This window comes from Cnephaeus nilssonii (genome assembly GCF_951640355.1).
Source record: "Cnephaeus nilssonii genome assembly, chromosome: 9".
NCBI classification, from domain to species: domain Eukaryota; kingdom Metazoa; phylum Chordata; class Mammalia; order Chiroptera; family Vespertilionidae; genus Cnephaeus; species Cnephaeus nilssonii.
The window spans coordinates 63,172,121-63,191,657 of NC_137080.1; the positions used below are offsets into that span (position 1 = coordinate 63,172,121).

The following is a 19,537-nucleotide window of genomic DNA, read 5'->3' on the forward strand; positions in this document are numbered from 1 at the left end:
GCCCACAACCTGGGCATGTGCCCTGACAGGGAATCAAACAATGACCTGCTGGTTCTTGGGTCGACGCTCAACCACTGAGCCAGGCCAACAGGGCTGGAGCAATATCTTAATATGCCAAGTTTACAGGTTCTATCCCCCTATCAGGGTACATGCAAAAATTAACCAATGACTGCATAAATAAGTGGCACAACAAATCAATGTTTCTCTCTCCCTTTTCTCTAAAATCAATAAATTAAAAATAAAATAAAATTGACCAAAAAAAGACATATAATTTTTAATTAGCAATTGACTTCAAATATTATATACTTATTATTGAAATGACTTCCAAGACTAAACAAACCTGTACTAAAAAGTTTTTTTAATATATTTTATTAATTTTTTACAAAGAGGAAGGGAGAGGGAGAGAGAGTTAGACAGAAACATCGGATGAGAGAGAAACATCAATCAGCTGCCTCCTGCACACCCCCTACTAGGGATGTGCCTGCAACCAAGGTACAAGCCCTTGCCTGGAATCAAACCTGGGATCCTTCAGTCCACAGGCCGACCCTCTATCCACTGAGCCAAACCAGTTAGGGCTGTACTAAAAAGTTTTAAGATGAAAAATGAAGAAACTTAAACTTCACTATTAAAATATTGAGTGCATATAAACATGAAAGAAAACTATTCATATTTATCTATCTTATTTTGTTTATATTTTAACCATTGAGAACATCTGACAGTACAGCTGCCTAAAGGAAACAGGATATGGGAAAGTATGTCTAGACTATCCATATTTGAAATTCCTTCCTAAAAATATTATTGCTCTTCCTCTGGAATATATTAATCATATATCACTTGCTCTCTAGAAAATATAAATTAAAAACATTCCCATATGTCTTCTACCTTTCATAATTGTCAGAAAAATATTTATGCTTCCCTTAGACAGTAAAATATTTCCTGCCCTAGCTGGTTTGGCTCAGTGGATAAAGAGTGGGCCTGCAGACTGAAGGGTCCCGGGTTCGATTCTGGTCAAGAGCACATGCCCGGGTTGTGGGCTCGATCCTCAGTAGGGAGCATGCAGGAGTCAGCTGATTAATGATTCTTGCTCATCATTGATGTTTCTCTCTCTCTCTCTCCCCCTCCCTTCCTCTCTGAAATCAATAAAGATATGTATTTTTTAAAAAGACCTGTGGTCTTAAATTTAAAAAAAATTTTTTTAATTATAAAGTAAAAATATTTGGTATATCGGGTTAAATAAATGTAGTATATTATAAAATTCATTTCACCTTTTTGGGGTTTTGTGTTATGTGTGTTTTTAATTTTTTTATATGGCTACTAGAAAATTTAAAATTATACCAGTATATGTGGCTATTCAACAGCACTGATTTAAAATATTGGTAATGGGAGGAATTGCCAACTGAAAAACAAATAATATCAACAACAACTTTCTACAGTAGTGAGTGGTCAGGAAGTAAATGCAAGATATAAGAAAGAAAATGGCCCTACTTGGTTTGGCTCAGTGGACAGAGCATCGGTCCGGGTTCAATTCCAGCCAAGGGCACATGCCCAGGTTGCGGGCTTGATCCCCAGAAGGGAGTGTGCAGGAGGTAGCTGATCAATGATTCTCTCTCATCATTGATGTTACTATCTCTCTCTCCCTCTCCCTTCCTCTCTGAAATCAAGAAACTAGAAACATCAATCAGAAAGGATATATGCACCCCTATGTTCATAGCAGCACAATTTACAATAACTAAGATTTGGAAACAGCCTAAGTGCCCATCAGCAGATGAGCAGATTAAAAAACTGTGGTACATCTACACAATGGAATACTACGCTGCTGCAAAAAGGAAGGAACTCCTACCATTTGCAACAACATGGATGGACCTGGAGAGCATTATGCTAAGCGTAATAAGTCAGTCAGAGAAAGATAAATATCACATGATCTCACTCATTTGTGGAATATAATGAACAACATAAACTGATGAACAAAAACAGAACCAGGTTTGACAGTCGATCAGACTATCAAACCTCAGAGGGAAGGCAGGGGAAGGTGGGAGGAAGGGGGAGAGATCAATCAAAGGATTTGTATGCATGCATATAAGCCTAACCAATGGACACAGCCACTAGGGGGATGAGGGCATGAGCGGGGGTGAGAGGGGTGGGGGCCAATGGGGGGATAAGGACACATATGTAATACCTTAATCAATAAAGAAAAGAGAAGGAAAGAAAAGAGAAGGAAGGAAGGAAGAGGAAGGAAGAAAATGATGTCATCTTATACTTTAAAAAAAATCTTCTTGGGAAGATTATAAAACAAAAAAGGAAGTTCCTCCTCTGGGCCTAGAATCAATGACAATGCAGCAGCAGGAAGTATGTCAAGCATCCATCTTGGTTTCTAATATCATTCACCTTGAAGAAATGGCAGGAGCAGAGACTATATAGGATGAACCTGGAGCATCTGAATATACCATACTAGAGGCCCAGGGCACGAATTTGTGCACCAGTGGGATCCCTCAGCCTGGCCTATAGAATTGGGCCAAAACTGGCTCTCCGACATCCCCCAAGGGGGTCCCGGATTGCGAGAGCGTGCAGGCCAGGCAAGGGACTCCACTGGTGCACGATCAGGGCCGGGGAGGGATGTGGGAGATTGGCCAGCTGGTGAGGAACAGCAGGAGGACTCCAGAGCGTGTCTGGCCCGTCTTGCTCAGTCCTGATCAGCTGGACCCCAGCAGCAAGCTAACCTACCGGTTGGAGCTTCTGCCCCCTGGTGGTCATTGCATGTCATAGCGACTGGTCAACCAGTCGACTGTCTGCCCCCTGGTGGTGAGTACACGTCATAGTGAGCAGTTGAGTGGCCTTAGCATATCATTAGCATATTATTCTCTGATTGATTGAATGGCCAACCGGTCGACCGGACACTTAGCGTATTAGGCTTTTATAATATAGGATAGTATGGCAGTGCTCAAAAAACACAATAGGGGCAGGTATAAGGGACACAGAAGTCAACTACAAGAGCTCCCCATCACCTAACTGAAACAAGTTGAGCAAGAAAATAAATAGCTTAGTGTTGGATTATAACCAAAGTATAGAATAAATAACTGTGAGTCAATACCAATATTAATAAATGAGTGGATAAATAACTGGGGGAAAATAGACAAATCTCCCATACAAAAGAATTCTGCCCCTCAGAGAGGTGGATCATAACTCCCTAACCCTTAAGTAGAGGCAACACATACTTCCTTCCAAAGAGAAAAGTATGGAAAGGGAGGGGAAGAAAAGAGTAACTTTACAGGGCGGAATGCCTGGAAAACACTATCTCAGGCATGTGATGAAGTTTAATGTCACCAGTGATAATCATCAGTGATATCATATATGGACTGCACATTCCCTGCAATTATATAATGAGAATGACACCACCTCTGTAGTCTTCTTCCCTCAAAACACATAACCCCAGTCTAATTATAATTTTTAAAAAATCAAACAAACCCAAATTGAGAGACTTTCTACAAAACCTACCAGTACGGTACAAAATTGTCAAGGTCAACAAAATAGGGAAAGTCTGAGAAACTATCACAGAGGAGCCTGAGAAGACACAGGTGCTAAATGTAATGTAACATCCTGGATGGGATCCTAGAACAAAAAAAGTAAAAATTTAAAAAGTCTGACTAAAGCATGAACTTCAGTTAATAATAATCTCTCAACATATGCTAATTAATTATGACCAATACCAATGTAAGAGCATATCAGGTCAGACTAGGCAGAGTATGAGAATTCTCTATACTATTTCTGCAACATTTCTGTAAACCTAAAACTTTTAAATAAAAAGTGTATTTTTGAAAAAGGATCTTCCCTAGTTTGAAATGTTTCAAATCCCTTTTACTCCCTGGTCCAAGTCCTCTATAACCTAACTATTCACAGTGTGGTCACTGGTGAACTTCTCAGAATCTCAGCCCACCCCAGACGTACCAGTCAGGGTTTCCAGAGAAACAGAACCAATTGGATGTAGGGGTGTGAAAAGAATTATTATAAGAAACTGGCTCATGCAATTATTAAAGCTGGCAAATCCAAGTCTACAATGCAGGCCACCAGCCTGGAGGTCCAGGAGGTGTGTAGTCCACATAACTTATCACTGATGATTATCACTGGTGACATTAAACTTCATCACATGCCTGAGAGAGTGTTTGCCAGGCGTTCCGCCCTGTGAAGTTACTCTTTTCTTCCCCTCCCTTTCCATACTTTTCTCTTTGGAAGGAAGTGGGTATGTGCAAAGGCTGTCTGAAAGCAGTCTGCTAGGAAATGCCCCCTTGCTCAGAGTTGGCCTTTTTGTCCCACTGGGCCCTTTAATGGCAGTCTACCCAAGTTAAAGAAAGCAATCTGCTTTACCCAAAACTTGCTATTTTAAATCCAAAAACACCCTCCAAGTTGACACACAAAATTTATTGTCACACCAGACCTGATAAATCTGAATCTGCATTTTAAAAGGAGCTGCCAGGTGATTTCATGCTTATTCAAGTTGAGCGGCATTGCTCTACAAGGCTCCTAAAAAGCTGGAACCCCTTCCCTCAGAGAGTTTTAGATCTACATGGCAATAACTCAGAAACAAGGCTTGATTTGTTGTTTGAACTTGATAACTTTCCTAGCATTTACTGATCTGGAGGTTAGGGGCATCTACCAATCCCAGCCCTCCGTGTGGGGCAAGGGTGACCTTCCCATTTGTTCTCCACGTGGACCTCACCAAACCTCTGATCTGGTTTACTGAATTACTGGCTTGTAAGTCTTCCCGGGCCACAAGGAACTCCCCAAGGTCATCTACCACATTTCCCCCCCCTTTTCCTTCCATATCTTTATTACCCACAATAACTGATGGTCAGGACAGAGGCCCCAGGTCTGTTCCACCCTCACCCCCGCCAGCCCCCCAAGACAAGCGGGTCCTCCTGCCTGGTTCCTCTTTCTGCGTCAGCAAATACCAGGGGAGGCTGTTTGCAACCGCAGACCTGTGGGCCACACCACCTGTCTGTCAGAGGATTCTATAGGGCAGTGATGGCGAACCTATGACACGCGTGGCAGCACTAAATAGTTAGCTTTTGGTTTATTAAATACAATTATATATAACAATTATACATTTATGTTATTTAAACTATAAATATCGCGAAATAATGTTTTTTTCCTCAAAGTGACACACTACCCGAGTTATACTCAGTTTTTTGGCGAAGTTTGACACACGAAGCTCAAAAGGTTGCCCATCACTGCTATAGGGGGAATCCTATGGAACTGCCTGGGTTCTTTTGAACTACAAAATTGGCAATTTCATGGGACTCAACAGGTCTCTATGGACTTTTTCCTTCTCAAAAGCTACTTTAGGGACAGTATGCGGTCCCAGGGAGACAGTAGCAGGGCTGCTGATATTCATGGCCATTTACCGCCCATACATGCACGTCAAAGGTACACCATCCACTTCCTAAATTCGAGCCGAACACTCTCCTTCACTATGCGCGACTCCAGTGCCCTCCGTCAGCCCCCAGGCTCCCACTCATCCGCGGCCCCGAGGGGCGGCCCGGCGCATTGTTCGTCAGAACCCGCCGGCCCCGAGCCGCGCCGGCCCCGCCCCCCAGCCCCCACTCCCAGAATTCCGCTCGCCATTGCCCAGTCGCCCACAGCCAAGATGGCGGCGGGGGCGGAGTCAGCGCGGCCGCCTCGGGGCGGGACCGCGGCGACCGGACGGGGCTGAGGGGCGTTGCCAGGCCGGGGGCTGCCCCGGGGTTCGGCTGTCCGGCCCGAGCGCTAACCCGGAGCCGGTAGATCGGCCACCCGCTCCCCGGAGACGTCATGAGGTCTCCGGTTCCCGGCCAGTCCCCAGATGGCGAGAAGGTCTCGGACAGTACCCCCCTCTTGCAGGGCGCCCCGCAGGCGGAGGCCGGTGAGCCGCGGAGCGACCCGTGGGCTTCGGGGCGGGCGGGCGGCCGTTCGGAGCAGGGATGGCCCGAGTCCCCGCGCCCTCGGTCTGTGGGGCCAGAGCTGCTTCGGCCGAGGGGCGGGCGGGGTCGCGAGGACAGGGGAACCCGCTTGTGGACCCCGGGGGGCGGGCGTGAACCGTGAGGCCAGGTCCGGCCGGGGGACGGAGGGGGACCTCGGCAAGTGCAGCCCCGCGGGGCCCGGGCGGGGCACTGCTGGCGCCGCCGGCACTGGGCTCCTGGCGATTTTCGGAGCCCACGGGAGAGGGAACTGGGGGAGAACCTATAAATGAATGAAATCCATAGGCCGAGGGGCGGGCGGAGGACCCCGTGGGAGAGCGAACCGGGGGAGAAACCTGCAGATCGACCGGCTGGACAGAGCTGCTGGCTCTTCCTCCCTGTCCCTCCCGGTTTCCGCAGCTGCACGTCTGCCAGCTTGTGGGCCGGTAGCTCCTTGGGCGAGGAAGGGAGACCAAAAAGGAGGTTTATATTTGTGAGGACGCGGATGGAAATTATCGCATAACCCAGCGAATATCTTGAAATGGTGCAGTCAGAGATGAAAAGTGCTGCGCACTGTTAATTTCCGTCTTGACATTTAAGTTAGGAAACAGTTGGGTTATCCTCAAGATAGATCTATAAAGTTCCAAGGTAACTTGCCAAAGGTCTGGCAACAAATAGAAACGGGGATACTTCACAAAGCATCCTCCCTGAATGGGGGCAGAGGGGGGAGATTAAGATATTGTGCTCTTTGATATTTCTATAATGAAACTTCTTGAAAAGTAAAACTAAAGAGCAAAACAGTTGGCGTGCATTCGGTCGTTGCAAAGAAGTGTGCATAAGAAACAGCTGAATTAGAAATTTGACTTTTCCTGACCAAGAACAGTATAGTCCTGTAGTATCTTTTTTATTTAACATTACCAGATGGCAGCAGTAGAGGTGGCAGCATTATATAGTTCCACCTGGCAGCTGGGAGCTTGTTTTGGTGGATGTTCATGTAAATACTGTACCACAGTGATGTACTTCCTGGGAGTTGGACTTAGTTCCATAAATTGATTCCCCACCCCCACCCCCCCACCCCCGTGGCATATAGTGTTAGATTTCTATAGTTTTCCTCTGTAAAATAATCTAGTATGGAAATACAGAAATAAATGTCATAATAAAGATATTCCCTAGAGACTACTAAAGTCTGTTGCAATTTAGGAGGAGATATTTCTCTGTGTATAAATTTTAGCTCAAATATTAAACATCATTAGTTGTCAAGAAAATGCAGATTAAAACCACAACGAGTCACTATATACCCACTAGACTGGCTAAAATGTAAAAGGCTGAAGATACCAAATGTGGACTAAAACATGGAGTAACTAGAACTCTCATTTTGCTGGTAAGAGTGTAAAATGTTACAACTACATTGGAAACTGGCAATTTATTTTAAAGTTAAACATATATTACCATAATATAGCAGCTTTATTTTTAATAATAAAAAACTGGCAACAACCTAGGTATCCATCAACAGGTGACCAGATAAACAAATTGTGGTATGTCCCTACAATGGAATACTACTCAGTAATAAAAAGAAACTACTGATATACATGTTAAACAATAACCTTCCAGGCCAAAAGTTTTTCTGAAAGGAAGGGTTTATTGAGCAATATGCTAACCAGGAAAAGGACCGGGTCCTGGGACATACCGTCTAATAAACCATCAGCAATAGAGCTAGGCGGGAAGGACAGACATGCCGGCTGTCCTGGCATTGGTAGGGCTCCTTTATGCAGTGATTTGGGGGATGAAAAAAATAAAGGGGCAGAGGTGGTAGTGGTCTGATTCAGGGCTAGTTTGGGGATAAGTGTATTGTCCATAAGGAAAGAAGTGTTTATGGCTTTTGGATTGGTTGTGGGCAACAGTCCAGAGAGTTTATGCATAAGCAGCATGCCAAGTTATCTGGTGGTGGCCTATCTTTTTAGATGAGATGAAATAGCCACCTAGGAGTTGATTCATAGCTTCAACATACATTTAGAAATATGAGCAGTGTTCGTTGGTTTCTTGCCCCCAGTTCTATTAATTGATAAACCTTCCTCCTCCATCCTTGTGTATTTTAATTTAGGACATCTCAGAATTTTTCTCTTGTTACATATAACAATCTGGACAAATCTCAAAAACACTGAGCAAAAGAAGATACCATATTAACATATTGTTCCATCAGCATGAAGTTCTAAAATAAGCAAAATTAATCTGTAATAACAGAAAGTAGATCAGTGGTTGCCCTCAATCAGTTATTAACTGATTAACCTCCCTCCTCCTCCTCGTGTATTTTAATTTAGGACATCTAGAATTGGCTTTAGGTCATTCCAGTAGGTCCTGGAATGCCTCAAGAATTTGTTTTCTCTTATGAAGGAAAATGTTATACTGAAGGTACATGGGAAACTTTGTCAAATAAAGAAACAATAGCTATATTCTATTTACATATGCAAATTATTAAAATAGATGTAAAATCTCCAGGAGTCTATAAATTCTGATATGCTTTCATTTATAACTATAATTGGTTATTTAGGAATATTGTGTTTTACAGAAAGGACTGGGTTCCATGTTAATTGCACTGTAATCAAATCCATAACCATGTCATTTATTAAATTAATTGGGGCAACATTAGTTAACAAAATTATGTAAGTTTCAAGTGCACAATTCTACAATGCATCATCTGTATATTACATTGTATGTTTATCACCCAAAGTCAGATCTCCTTTGGTCATCATATATTTGACCCCTTTTACCCTTTACTCCCTCCCCCCTCCTTTTCCTCTGGTAACCATCATACTATTGTCTCTGTGTTTGTGTCTGAGTTTTCGTTTGTCTTGTTTCTTCATATGTTGCTTTCAGTTTTGTATCACATGTGAGTAAAATAATATGGTTCTTGACTTTTTCGATCTGACTTACTTCGCTTAACATAATATTCTCAATATCCATCCATGTTGTCCTAAATAGCAATATCTCAACTTATGGCTTAGTATTCCACTGTATACATGTACCACATCTTTGTCCAGTCATCTATAAAGGACACTTCAGTTATTTCCATGTCTTGGCCACCGTGAATAAATGCTGCAATGAACATAGGGGTACATATATCTTTGTGTATAAATATTTTCAAGTTTGCCAGTCTTCATTCCTTAAAGCTTTCTGGAATGTCTGTTTTTCTGCCAACACCATGTTGTTTTGATTATTGTCGATTTGTAACATAATCTGAAGTTAGGGAGTGTGTTACCTCTGACTTTCTTCGTTTTTCTTAGGATTGCTTTGGTTATTTAGGGTCTTTTGTGGTTCCATACAAATCTGATGATTTTTTTGTTGTTGTTCTATTTCTTTACAAAATGCCATTGGGATTTTGATAGAAATTGCATTGAATCTGTATATTGTTTTGAGTAATATGGCCATTATAACTATGTTGTTTCTTCCATTCCATGAACAGGTATTGTATCTTTCCATTTTTTTCTGTCTTCTTCAATTTCTCATAATAATGTCTTATGGTTTTCAGTGTATAAGTTCTTCACATCCTTTGTTAAGTTTATTGCAATTGAAAAATGAATTGTTTCCTTTTTTCATGTCTTTTTCTGAAATTTCAACAATGGATTTTTGTACATTTTTTTCATTAAATTATGTTCTATATATATTCACTTTGCACTTTTATGAAAATAAGGATGTTTAGAAAAAAAGTTTCCCATCCACATCAATACATACAGACCCAGGGAAAGGTCCCGGCCTGAAAATCGACCTCCTTAAGTGCAGGGCAGAGTAAGATCAGAGAATAAGGCTGCCACTCCACTCTGATAATTAAGAGTTTATTAAGGGAAACTTACATATGTGGCACGTTTGGCGAGACTAAATGAATCCCTGCACTGCTTGGCATGTGCCAGAGAACTATACAGAACAAGACAGGATAGTCACTAGTAAGTGACCAGTAAGTGACCAGTCACTGGTAAGTGACCAGTCCCAGGTACAAATGCTTTACATACTTGACTGAGTGAGGACAATGGCCTCTTCCAGGAGCCAGCATGTAGCAGCAGGCAGGGGAGGGGTGGTGATTTACATCAGAACATCGACTACCATCAGATTGTCTCTAAGAGGGGTTTGCCATAAGCAATCTCCATTCTGGCCCGGTCCAGCTAGAGGGCCTGGCATTAGTCACATTATGGAACAGTGTAGACTCCTCCACAATTCACAATTAGTTTTTTTAGGTGTGGTGCCTGAAGGAGTAAGTCTTTAGAAGTCCTAAAAATTTCTCTTTCCATATGTTTGCATACATTTTATTTATCTTTTATGTTTGTTTCTGGAACAAACTGATAATGAAATTAGCTGTACCTCATCTATGCCTAAGTGTATGGTTTTGTTTTTCAGAAGAGAAAAGCTGATAAAATATTAGTTATAAAATTATACAGCACTTAACAGACCTTAGAAACCAACTACCACCTACTGGCACATCCTTTCATACATAAACTAGTAGCCTGGTGCATGGATTCGTGCACACTGAAAGGAAATTAATTAGAAGAAATATTTTAATATTGCTATTCACCCTTTCTCTATAATAGAAGTGTCAACCAAATTTATGATCGACAATGACAGATAGAAACACATGCGTGCGATTGGCACCAGCAAGAGCTTTATATGTATTGCACATGCGTGAGTCAATGTTTATTTTTAAATTGCCAGCGTGCATCATATGAACCGGCTGGTTGGTCAGTTGGACGGATGGACGGACAGACGGTCACTTAGCCTTTTATATATATAGATACCTGAGGGCCAAAGAAGTTAAGTTCCCAATGATTGCATGAAACTCTATTAGTGACTAACTTGAATTCTGGATTTTAGTCCCATCCTCCTTCCTTGACACAACACTGCCACATTTGTGTTATATTGAGAAATTCCTATTTGCAAAATGCTTCATTTTTACTTGATCCTTAACAAAATTGAAAGTTTTCCACTTCACTAGGAATAAGATGACATGGTTTTAAATTATGTATAGTGTTTCTTTATTGAGGGAGCTAAAATTAGGATATGATTCTTTGGTGTTAAGAATTAATACCTCTCAGGTTGATATAACAAAATTCTCAGTAACCCTACTGTGGTTTGCCTCTCAAGTATTTGCTTTAGTACTTAGGCCAGCAGATTTCAGAGATGCACACCAATAATGATTTGGGAAGGGTGGCTCAATGCTGATAAACAACAGGAAGTCTATAGAGTTTTCTAGCTAATTTAGGTAGAAAGAAGGGAGGGAATTAGGTAAGGAAGAGCAAAGTGTCCCCTCCCATACATAAAAATTCTTTATTCCTCACATTTTCCACCAGTTGAAAGTTTACTTTTGTATGAATGAGATGTGTCTTATATACACTTAAGTGGATTTTCAAAATACTGTTGCACCAAAAATGAGCTCATTCATGTTGAAGAAATAAGCTTTAGGGCTTCTAAGACATTTGTTTGTGCTTAAAGGCAGAGCATGGATTTGGAGCCAGAGTGCCTAATTGCCAATCCCAGGTACACTAACTAGTTGTGTGAGTTACCTAATCTCTCGTGTTTTCTTTATCCGTAAGTCAGGGAAAATAATACACCTGATTCATAGGGTTATTGTGAGTATTAAATAAGCTAATAGAAAGTGCTTAGAATAGTGTTTGCCACATGTTATTTTACTATTAGTATCATTATCATAATTATCATGATAAATAAAAAGACCATTTGAATTTTATATTCCTCAGAGAAGCAGGAATCCACAAAATGAGGGTCACTGTCATGCTCTGTAGGAACTTGTAATTTTCTAGCTTAAAATATAAGGTATGATGTGCTTGTAAGGAGCAACCATAAATGGAAATTGATTGGGGAGCTAGGAAGGCATAAGGATTTATCAGGAATTAAGTAAGCATAAGTCAGGGTAAGACCAGTTGTCTTACCCTTTTTAAAAGCAAAGCTTCGACCCTGGGTCTGGGAGAGGCCACGCGCCCCTGGGTCCGGGTGAGGCCACACACCCCTGGGTCCGGGGGAAGCTAGATCCCGGGTCCGGGTGAGACCGTGTGCCCCTGGATCCGGGTGAGGCTGGGTCCCGGGTCCGGGTGAGGCCACGTACACCTAGGTCCGGGTGAGGCCACGCGCCCCTGGGTCTGGGAGAGGCCACGCGCCCCTGGGTCTGGGTGAGGCCATGCGCCCCTGGGTCCGGGTGAAGCTAGATCCCGGGTCCGGGTGAGGCCATGTGCCCCTGGATCCGGGTGAGGCCACGCGCCCCTGAGTCTGGGAGAGGCCACGCACCCCTGGGTCCGGGTGAGGCCACGCGCCCCTGGGTCCGGGTGAAGCTGGATCCTGGGTCCGGGTGAGGCCGTGTGCCCCTGGATCCGGGTGAGGCTGGGTCCCAGGTCCGGGTGAAGCCCCGCGCACCTGGGTCCAGGTGAGGCCACGCACCCCCTGGGTCCGGGTGAGGCCACGTGCCCCTGGGTCTGGGTGAAGCCGTGCCCCTGGGTCCGGCCGAGACCAAACCAGAGGGAATCGAACCTGCATTACCACCATTTGTCCACCATCCAGAGCTGAGGGGTCAGTGCCGACATGTACACATAAGGAACTGGTGGTCATTGATATTGGGTCTCAAAAGAACTGTTGGTCCAGAAAGAAACTCACTACAGACTGATTCATTTGCCTGTCAGCATAACTATTATTGCTCGTCTCACATTCAGTTCTTATATCTCTAGTGACACATGATCTCGCTCATCTAGGGGAAATGATGAACAACATAGACTGATGAACAAGAACAGAACCAGAAACAGGGAGGCATCGATCGGACTATCGGGCCTCAGAGGGAGGATAGGGGAGGGTGGGGGGAGGGGGGAGAGATCAACCAAAGGACTTGTGTGCATGCATATGAGCCTAACCAATGGTTGAGTTCAACAGGGGGTTGGGGCATCCGTGGGGAGGGGTCTGGGATGGGAATGGGGGGATGAGGACAAATATGTGACACCTTAATCAATAAAGAAATTTAAAAAAATAAAATAAAAATAAAATGCTATAATTCTATGTAAAAAATAAATAAATAAATAAAAGCAAAGCTTATGATATCCATTTAGATAGGAAATCTTTTTAAATGTAATTCTCTGGCCAAGGAGGCTCACTAGATCCAGTGCCCACTCTCATCTAGAGAAAGCCTTCATCTTTTCATGGGTCAGTGCCCCTCGCCATGGGTTTTCCACCTCAGTCTCAGCCTTGCCCTGTTAAGTATTTACATGCTCCTCATCCAGGCCCACACCTCCACACTGTCAAATCCTTCCACCGTGAATAAATGCTTGACATCCTCGGGTTTCCACCAGTCTTGCCTCACCACCTGTACCTCCTCTCCTCAACTGGAACCTGGCTTCTGGGCATACCACTCTCACTTTCCACTGCTCTCTCACGAAGTGGTAATTTTCAATTTTCTCTAGCCTTGTGTTAATTGACGAGATTGACGCCTCCTTATTCCACATTGATGCTTCTAGACAAGTACCCCTGCACTCTCAATGCCTTTTGCCCTACATTGTTGTGTCTTGTACCCACTTCCTGGCACTTTGCTTCATTCATCAAAGGTTTGCCATCTGACACCCCTCCATCTTCTACAGTATTTCTTGCCATTTTCTTGAGTGACTTCTCATCCAACACCATGTCCCCTCAGTTCTCTGGACTTCTACATGTCTAATGACTTCCTTTCCTCCTGTCCTCATAGAGCTTTTATATTCTATTTTCTTGCCAGTACTCGAAATTCCCTTGCCCTTTGTGTTGTTACCACCTCCATCTCAGTGCCATGTCTTCTTTCCCAGTGACTACCTCTGAGCACAGGTGTGCAATTCTTTAAGGTCACACACTAGGGCAGATTGCTTCTGCCACTTTTGTATGGGTATCTACTCACTTGGCAATCTTGTATGTTTCACTGGGAACTTTACACCTCTACTCTGTGCCCTGACCAGGAAATGAACCAGTGACCTTTTGGTGCATGGGACGATGCTCAACCAACTGAGCCACACAAGCTAGGGCTCAGTTAATCTTTATATAAGCAAACACACTTGGACTAGTGTAGTGCCAGGAACCTAGTAAGTACTCAATAAATATTAGTTATATTTGTTATTAAACTCAATACCCACTTCCCCCTCACAGTTACTACAGTACTATAGTCCAGCCATGTCAAATTATTTGAAGTTTTCTGCTCTTCCTTTGCTTGACTTTCTCATTTCCTCACTTCTGTACATACTGCTGTTTTTGCTTACATTGTTCTACCTCCTCTAACCTGTCTGATGACTTTTTGCTCATTGGCGAAGACTCAGTGCAAATGTACTTTCTCCAAGAGGACTTCTCTGATTCCCTCCCCTCGCCACACACCACGCAGATTAATGTAATTCTTTTATCCCTTGTTACACACGTATATCTTATTGGTATAACTATCTCCAGGGTCAACAGGGAAGGAACTCACTTTTACTGGGTGCCTACTATACTGCTCTACAGTAGTTTATTTAATCACACAAAACTCAGCGAGGTGGATGGTGGTCACCTCATTTTCAAGCTGAGAAACCTGAGAATGAAAACTTAAATAACTTCCCCAAAGATATACAGCCAGTGAAAATCAGAACTGAGGTTCATTCCCACGCCTGCTTCATTCTAAGTTAGCCTGTTTTCTTTCAGCCACTTCACATTTCCTAAGTTTAAACCATATTTGAGAAGCTGATGTTTGCTTTGCTGGGTGCTCTGTTCGATATGCAAGCATGATTTTGCTTTGAACTTGATTTCAGTGTGTCAGATGCTCAGTGGATATTATGTTCTTTTTGTCATGCAAGCATGCTTTCATTGGACCAATTTCAAACATTATATGTGCTTTATCACCATACTTTTTAGAAATAAAATTTTTCTGATTTGTAATCAACCATTTTTATAAAGATATGAACCATCTATCTTTAATATTTCTTAAAACCTCATAGTCATATACTTTGTGGCATCTGTGTTGGCTTTTTATTTTCTGATTATTGACCATGCCCCCAAAAGTTGAAGTAGTCTGAACCACAACTTCTACATCATATTTTCAAGTAGTATCACTAATAATTTGAAATCATTCACTTCCCAAGCTTTTAGCCTCACATCTTAATCACATTATAAGGTATGTCAGAGTCCAAATCAAGGAACATGTGGAAGAAACTAATAATATACAATAAAAAAGTAACTAAATAAGGATGTAATGGGATAATAGCATTACAAATCAGAATAGCATAAAATATTATTTAGAGTAAGAGAATAATAACTTAATTCCTCCCTTTTACTTCTTCCGACATCTAATACATATCTCAAATCTGCCCATTTCTCTCCATTGCCCCTGCTTTACTCTAGTTTAAGCCACTTTCATCTCTTACCCAGAAAACTACAATAGTTCCTAAGTAATCTCCCTGAGTATGCATTCCCTACCACGATTCACACTTCTCTCCTTTGTAATCTCCATACAGTAACCATAGAAGCTCTTTTTTAAAAAAATATATTTTATTGATTTTTTACAGAGAAGAAGGGAGAGGGATAGAGAGATAGAAACATCAATGAGAGAGAAACATTGATCAGCTGCCTCCTGCACACTCCCCACTGGGGAAGTGCCTGCAACCTAGGTACATGCCCTTGTCCAGAATCGAACCTGGGACCCTTCAGTCCGCAGGCCGACGCTCTATCCACTGAGCCAAACCAGTCAGGGCCAGAGAAGCTCTTTAAACCATAAATTGCATCTTGTCACTTCTGCTGAAGTAGATAATGAACTTTGCAAAACAGACTGCATATAAATCTAGATTTTTCTTACTATAAATTACTCCAAGTAATACAGTCTAATAGCCCAAATTTGTCTAGATTATGAGTCCCCATCCAGACTTCTATGTATTGTTGTCCAACACAAAATGATGATTTAAAAAAAAAAAAGTGTTCTATTAAACATGCCTTGCAATATTCAGTCTGTCCTTAACCAGACCACTGCCCATTTGGTTGGAGCAGAGAGCAAATGTGTCTAGATTTTGGTAACAGACACCATAAATGGAGCCTGGAAGTGCAATTCTCATGGGTCTGGATCTAACTATGGCAGTGCTGCCATAATCTGATAGCTGTACTCCTGAAAAAGGAGTCAAGAATACCAGATGAAAAGTTCTCTGTTAAAAGATGTAAATCTGCAAAGAGTAAAAATGATAGCAGTTGTTTAACTGTGTGAGGGTTTATGGAAAAGTGAGTTGGATTGTAGTATATGATTATATATCTACTAGAGGCCTGGTGCATGAAATGCATGCACGGGGGGGGGGTGTCCCTCAGCCCAGCCTGCACCCTTTCCAATCTGGGACCCCTCGAGGGATGTCCGACTGCCCGTTTAGGCCCGATTCAGGTAGGATCAGGCCTAAACGGGCAGTCGGACATCCCTCTCACAAAACAGGACTGCTGGCTCCCAACTGCTCGCCTGCCTGCCTTCCTGATTGCCCCTAACCGCTTCTGCCTGCCAGCCTGATCACCCCCTAACCACTCCCCTGCCAGCCTGATTGATGCCTAATTGCTCCCCTGCCAGCCTGTTTGCCCCTAACTACCCTCCCCTGCAGGTCTGGTCACCCCTAACTGCCCTCCCCTGTAGGCCTGGTCACCCCTAACTGCCTTCCCCTGCAGGCCTGGCCCCCCCCCCAACTGCTCTCCCCTGCAGGCCTGGGTCCCCCCCAACTGCCCTTTCCTGCAGGCCCAGTCACCCCCAACTTCCCTCCTCTGCTGGCCTGGTCACCCCTAACTGCCCTCCCCTGCAGGCTTGATCGCCCCTGACTGCCCTCCCTTGCAGGCCTGGTCCCTCCCAACTGCCCTACCCTGCTGGCCTGATCCCCCACAACTGCTCTCCCTTGCAGACCTGGTCCCTCCCAACTGCCCTCCCCTGCTGGCCATCTTGTGGTGACCATCTTGTGTCCACTTGGGGGCAGTCATCTTTGACCACATGGGGGCAGCCATCTTGTGTGTTGGGGTGATGGTCAATTTGCATATTATTCTTTTATTAGATAGAATTAGATAGGATAGAGGCCTGGTACAGGGGTGGGGGCCAGCTGGTTTGCCCTGAAGGGTGTCCCGGATCAGGGTGGGGGTTCCCTTGGGGCATGGGGCGACCTGGGCAAGGGGCCTGTGGTGGTTTGCAGGCTGGCCACGCCCCCCAGCGACCCAAGCAGAGGCTCTGGTATCTGGGATTTATTTATCTTCTATAATTGAAACTTTGTAGCCTTAAGCGGAGGCCAAGGCAGGCCGGGGCTGCGGAATCGTGGCTTCCTCCTTCACCGGGGGCAACTCAAGCCTCCTGCTCCAGCTCCGTGGCTGCCGCCATTTTTGTTGGGATTTATTTATCTTCTATAATTGAATCTTTGTAGCCTTAAGCGGAGGCCAGGGCAGGCAGAAAGCTTGGCTTCCTCCATTGCCGGGTAAACCCAAGCCTCCTGCTCTCTCTGTGGCCGCAGCCATCTTGGTTGGGTTAATTTGCATACTTGCTCCTGATTGGCTGGTGGGTGTGGCTTGTTGGTGTAGCAGATGTACGGTCAATTTGCATATTACTCTTATTAAATAGGAAATATAGTTATGCCCCAGTTATTAATGCTTCAGTCTGAATAAGTACAAAAACCTTGGAACTCTCAAAAATGTATAAGCGATTGAGGCTAGGTCCATGAAAACATCAGGATTTCTGAGTAGGAGACTCAATAAAAGAAGAAAAAAGAGATAGAGGAACCAAGATGGTGATGCAGGTAAACTCAATACTCACATCCTCCCACAACCACATCAAAATTACAACTAGCTCGGCCAGAGTGGCTCAGTGGTTGAGCGTTGACCTATGAACCAGGAGGTCACGGTTCTATTCCGGGTCAGGGCACATGCCCAGGTTGTGGGCTTGATCCCCAGTGTGGGGCATGCACGAGGCAGCTAGCTGATCAATGATTCTCATCATTGATGTTTCTATCTCTCTCTCTCTCCCTCCCTTCATCTCTGAAATCAATAAAAACTTTTTTTTTTAAATTACAACTAAAATTCAGAACAACCATCATTCAGAACCACTTGAAATCTGGTAAATGGAAGCTCTACAACTAGAGAGTTAAAGAAGAAACCACATTGAGACTGGTAGGAGGAGCGGAGGCATGGAACAGACTGGTTTGACACCCACATCTGGAATTTTTTTAATCTGGAGGGACATCTAGAGTGTGGAGGTGCTGCCCCCAGAGGAGAGAGGGGTCCTTGCCCCACACCAGGCCCCCAGCCCAGGGTTTCAAAGCTGGGAAGAGACATCCCCATAACTTCTGGCTGTAAAAACCAGCAGGGATTGTTGCTGAGTGACATGGAGGCTGCTGGAGTCCCAGGCAGTTCTGAAACTGGACAACCAAGGGGTCTGGACTGTCTGTCACTACTTGAGCCAATTAAGCAGAGACAGGGTTGAATCATATATGCGCATTTATTCCAATACTGCCAGCAGTATGGGAGAGTAGCAGGTCATCCACGAAAATCTGCTCTACACTCCCCCATAAGCCAGTTGCTTATATTGGGTAGGACAAAACTTATATGGGGAAGTAGGCAAAAGAAATAAGAATGGGTATGCAAAATGAGTATTACAGGCATGGGGAAGTAGGCAATGCAGACTGGGGTGGGACTCCTTTGTTTAGTTAATAAGGTTGTTAATCTTTCCATGATAATAAGCAGTTCTCCAATGAGAGTGGACTGCATCCAAGATTGATTCCCAGGTCCAAGGTTGACTCCTAGGTCCCTGAGGCATACAACTCCTAGCTAGGTGAGAATGTGCTTCATTTAATTAGAACAAAATAATCAAGGTTAACAGAACATGATTAATATTTTTATAATTACAGCTAGTCTCCAATATTCTATTTCTGCCCCTAATAGTTCCTCTTAAAGGTCCCACGCATGGACTTATTCAGACTTAATCCCTCTGAGCTCTAGCACTTGGGCAGTAGCTTGAAAAAATCCAGGGACATACGAGGAGGAAATAAATTGTCTGGCATTAGAGCAAGAACTGGGAGACAGCTTTCTCTCAGACAAAAGTAGTGACAGAGGTCATTGTTCCTCTGCTGAGACCTCCCATGCCACAGTGCTAAAAGGCAGTTGCCATATCTGAGTCTCCATCAACCTTGCTCATACTGTTCATCCCACCATGCTGATTCCCTGAGACCCTGCCCCACCCAGTTTGCAGCCCACCTAAACTATTTGCAGTGGCTTTTCCATACAAATGGCCTGTCCTGGCTCAGGCTTCAGACTTGCCTAAAATCTCTCAAACAAGTAGCAGCTAGACTCAGTTTGCCCCATACCTCTTGGTAAGTTGATGCCTGGCCCAGCACTAACAGCAGCTTGCCAAGGTTCACAGCTTGGCCTTTCCTGGGCACCTCCAAGCCCAACACAAATAGCAGCCATATGCAGATGTTCTGTAGCTCATGTCGAGTGGCCAAGTGGGGCACAGGCAGTGGCTGACTTTGCACCTCCCAGGAGGCCCCAGAGCCAGTGCACCCAGTGGACAGCTTCAGACCACACCAGATTACAACTCTACCACATCCACCAGTGACACACTCAAGGGGCAGACTGAGTGAGCACCAAAGCCCCAC

The 19,537-nt window shown here is 44.0% G+C and overlaps 1 protein-coding gene across 3 annotated transcripts in view; it reads left to right on the plus strand.

Annotated features, from left to right (window-relative positions):
• The first annotated feature begins 5,701 nt into the window (after positions 1 to 5,701).
• The window catches only part of SLC17A5 (solute carrier family 17 member 5), a 68,845-nt gene continuing 55,009 nt past the window's right edge, over positions 5,702 to 19,537 (plus strand). For 2 of the 3 annotated variants that reach the window (XM_079781182.1, XM_079781184.1), the window contains exon 1: positions 5,702 to 5,893. In XM_079781182.1, coding sequence (XP_079637308.1) covers positions 5,803 to 5,893 — 91 coding nt within the window. In that variant the 5' untranslated portion in view covers positions 5,702 to 5,802. The remainder of the gene's footprint in view (positions 5,894 to 19,537) is intronic. The other variant, XM_079781183.1, reaches the window with a different exon arrangement.